The following is a 4,019-nucleotide window of genomic DNA, read 5'->3' as shown; positions in this document are numbered from 1 at the left end:
ATATATTAGGTGATGACTAGTATGCAGGAATGGAATGAAATGAAATATAGGATTCTTATAGTTGGTATTTACAAGGAATGGATGGATATGAATGAAATAAAATTAACACAATTATTATTATTATTATTATTATTATTATTATTATTATTATTATTATTATTATTATTATTATTATTATTATTATTATTATTATTATTATTTGTTACATTTTATTATTATTATTATTATTATTATTATTATTATTATTATTATTTGTTTATATATTTTTTATTATCATTGTTTTACTATTATTATCATTTACTTATTTTACTATTAATATTATTTATTTATTATTATTAATTATTTTATTATCTTTGCAATTATTGTTATTGGATATGAATGGATATGGATAGTAGTGAATATGTAGTGAGTGGAGTTTGGGTCCCACAATTGTTGTGAGTGGAAGTTTGTGGACCCTACTTCTATAAATGGAAGTGGAAACGATATCGCGGACGGACCGAAATGGCAAATGTGGAAACGATATTGCGGACGGAAGGAGTATTAAATTATTTTACTACTATTTATGGCTATTATTATTATTATTAAAAAATAAATTTTTATTATAGAGTAATCTCATATCCGTGGGTACATAATACAATGGGAGAGGTGAATAATGGCTAATCTCATATGCATGAAAATAGGTATTCCATCGAAAATAATAATTTCTATTACAAAAACTGTATCAACCATATATAAAAACGAAAATGATCACAAAAATCACCATTCCATTCTCATTCCTCTTATTTTCCACCATATTTATCAATCCTCATTTAATTCATTCTCTCCTATATATATTTCAATTCTTTAAATAACACAAGTGCTATTCCTCTATTTTGATAAATTTGATAGATTGATGAGTCATATTTAATAAAATTGTAGCTTCGACAGTTATAAATCAGTCATTTACACTTGTCATATTAACATAAGTCCATATACCACTAACGAAGACAAGAAATAGCTTTATCATCCATCAATGACAAATTTAACATTTTAACCCTTATGAAGATCTAAAACTACGATATTTTCATATTTGATCACTTCTCATATACACTTAACCATAAATACTAGTCCCTCTAACCCACCGAAAATAAATCGTATTTTTTTTCATTGTTCTAACAAAAATAGTTGTTTTCTTTTTTGATAAAAATTAAAAAATTTAAAATATTATTAATAAAATTAATTACACCTTTATTTTTATTAATCATCCTAATTAATACTCATTCCTTATTTTAAAATTATTTTTTTTTAAAATCTTTAATTGTGAAACGGAACTGCCTTAAATCTCATGCCCAAAAGAACTGCCTCACTTATGGTGAGACGGAAGAAGTATGTAATTATAATGGGGTTTAGATAGAGTTAAGTTAAATTAGAAGCTTTAAAAGTGGAGATGTTAAAGCTAATTAGGTGGGGGCGAGAAATTAGGAATTGGGAGATGCAAGTGATGAAAGCTAGCTAGCAAGAAACAGCTTCAAATATGTGAATATTAAAAAGATGAATAAAAGATGGGAATACAGATGGATATACAGATGGGTTGGTTTGGCAGTTACCAGACCTATCTTTCATATCCATTTATTCCTCGTCATTTAATGGAAACTCGAAACACACACTCAAACAAAACCTTTTATTTAACTTCTTTTTATTTTTTATTTTTTGTAATCTAAATTACAAACGCAACCTAATCCATCACTTTTGCTTGTGGTGCCCCTTCTTCGAGTCGCTCTCCCTCTCATTAATTCTATTCGTCTCCTCTTAATTTTACTGTATAAGTAAAATCATCGATATTGATTTATTTTGATTGAAAATGGTAAAAATAAAAAAGAAATTAATATAAATTCTAAAAAAGGAAACACATGAAAAGATGCCACATCACTCGCTTTTCGTGAATGAAAGGCAACCATGAATAGTAACCACTTACTCACTCAAAGAATTCAACTTAATTAAACTTCACCATTAATAAAATAAAAAAATAAATAAATTCAACCAAAATGTGTGCTCGGCCTCGTTCAAAGCTCAATGAATTAATAACGGGAAACGATAATGAATAATGGGACTTATAAATTTATAAGTAAAAAAAAATTGTTGGTAAAAGAAATAATTATTCACATGATCAAATGTCAAACCCCAATTTTCCTCCTATCTAGTAGTGGCAATCCACTAGCGCGGCGGCGGAGAAGACTACATGCGGCGGCGGCGGCGGCAGTTTCTCATCCTCCAGCGGCGCCGGGAGGTTGAGATCCAATGCCAACAAATTCCTCGCCTTCTCTGCAGCTTCATGCGACGTCGTATTCTCGTCGACGCTCGCCGGAGTCCTTGCGCCAGCACTAGGCGGCGGCGGCGCCGGCCTATGCCGCCGCATGTGGCCGCCGAGGGCTTGCCCCGATCCGAATTCCGAGCCGCAAATCGAGCACTCGTGCATTTTGGGCTTGTTTGGATCACTTTGTGTTGCTGGTGGTGGAGAAATAGCGGTTAGTTTTCTCAACTCCTTTCCTCCTCCCTCTTCTTGACCATCCGCCGCCGCCGGCGGAGACTTCCGCTGATCAGTCTCCGCGGCGGGTTTCGGCTTCTTGTGGCTGGCCCTGTGGCCGCCCAGCGCCTGAAAAGACGGGAATGTTCTGTTGCAAGTCTTGCACTCGTAGACGTAGATGCCCACTTTTCCGGCCGAGGTGGTGGCCATCTCGGCGAATTTCCGGCTGCTGAATTTACTCTCCTCCGCCGCCGCCGCTGCTGCCGCCGTGGTCTTGATTTTTTGTGGTTGCGGAGGGGAATCCCCACGTGCGAGGAGAATCAAACAGTTGGCCATGTCCTCGTCTTCTTCCGTGCTGGCCGATATCCCGCTCGAGGTGGTCGGAGATGACGCGAATGAATTGCAGAACTCGGCGGCGCCGCCGTTTGAGGAGGTGGAGGACGACGGCCTCGGCCGCTTGGTGCGCTTCCCTTTCACGATCGTAGTCTGATCGCTACACCCCGAAAACTCCTCCAACATCTCCAATTTCATCATCTCAAAACAATATACTTATATACCAAAATAAATTACTAATTAAATGAAGAAATTAAACCAAGAGCTAGAGTGAAGAAGAAAGAAAATTGATGAAACTTGGGAAAGAACAAACACACTATTATTGAGTGGAAGTGTGAGAAAGTGAAGAGAGAAACTGAGAATGAGATAGTGAGGCCTAAAATAAACACAATATATATATTTATATGAATATATATATATATGGTAAAGACTAAAGAGTAAGAAGCCGCCCCTCGTGAATACTCAACAGTTTAGCTTGCTTCACTTGCCAACTAAAACTTTGTAGCTAGTATCAATTAATCTCTCTGTTTTTCTTTTTCTCTACTTTTTTTTAACTAAGCACACTTTGTTTATGATTTATACATGAAATTAAAATATTAGATTAATGCATCACCCAGTTACATTTACATATCTGAGTTAAAAGCGTTGAAATATGGTAATATAGATCAAAATCGAGTGGCATTTAATAAGCTCATTGATGGATTAGTCCAAGTCAGAGGCTTTATTGTACGTTAAAATAAATTAAATGGTAGGCTCATTATATATTAATTTCAATATGCTGGGAAAGCTCATGGTGTGATATATCATATATATATGGTCCCTCAAAATTTATTAATGCTATTTCTTTAAAGGACATAATGAAATAATATGGTTTTCTGTTATGGGAATATATATACATACAGGGTTGGGCTAGGGTGAAAACACATCTTTTTGTAAAAACTAAAAACGGCTAAAATGTATGAATTCTATGTAGAACACGTATGAATTAGCTGTGTAACTGTATGAATTGCGAAATTCATACGTGTTCTACATAGAATTCAGCCGTTTTTAGTTTTTACAAAAAGATGTGTTTTTATTATAGCCCCACTCTATATATATATATATATATATATATATATATATAGGGTGTGGTTCTAGAGAGAACTACATTATTTGTGAGAACGGGAGAACCATCAAATCTAAT

The 4,019-nt window shown here is 34.3% G+C and overlaps 1 protein-coding gene across 1 annotated transcript; it reads right to left on the bottom strand.

The window, feature by feature from the left end:
• Positions 1–2,077: 2,077 nt before the first annotated feature.
• On the bottom strand, positions 2,078–3,227 carry LOC131000117 (zinc finger protein ZAT5-like). Its single transcript, XM_057925886.1, has one exon. The coding sequence runs from the start codon at positions 3,035–3,037 to the stop codon at positions 2,177–2,179; it is 861 nt and encodes a 286-aa protein (XP_057781869.1). The 5' UTR covers positions 3,038–3,227; the 3' UTR covers positions 2,078–2,176.
• Positions 3,228–4,019: the final 792 nt, after the last annotated feature.

The sequence above is a fragment of the Salvia miltiorrhiza genome, chromosome 8 (assembly GCF_028751815.1).
Source record: "Salvia miltiorrhiza cultivar Shanhuang (shh) chromosome 8, IMPLAD_Smil_shh, whole genome shotgun sequence".
Lineage (NCBI taxonomy): Eukaryota > Viridiplantae > Streptophyta > Magnoliopsida > Lamiales > Lamiaceae > Salvia > Salvia miltiorrhiza.
This window is presented reverse-complemented; position numbering and strand designations above follow the sequence as displayed.

What these genes read in the sequence shown, in the direction of transcription:
- LOC131000117 (XM_057925886.1), bottom strand. Translation starts at nt 3,037, where the DNA reads ATGATGAAATTGGAGATGTTGGAGGAGTTTTCGGGGTGTAGCGATCAG.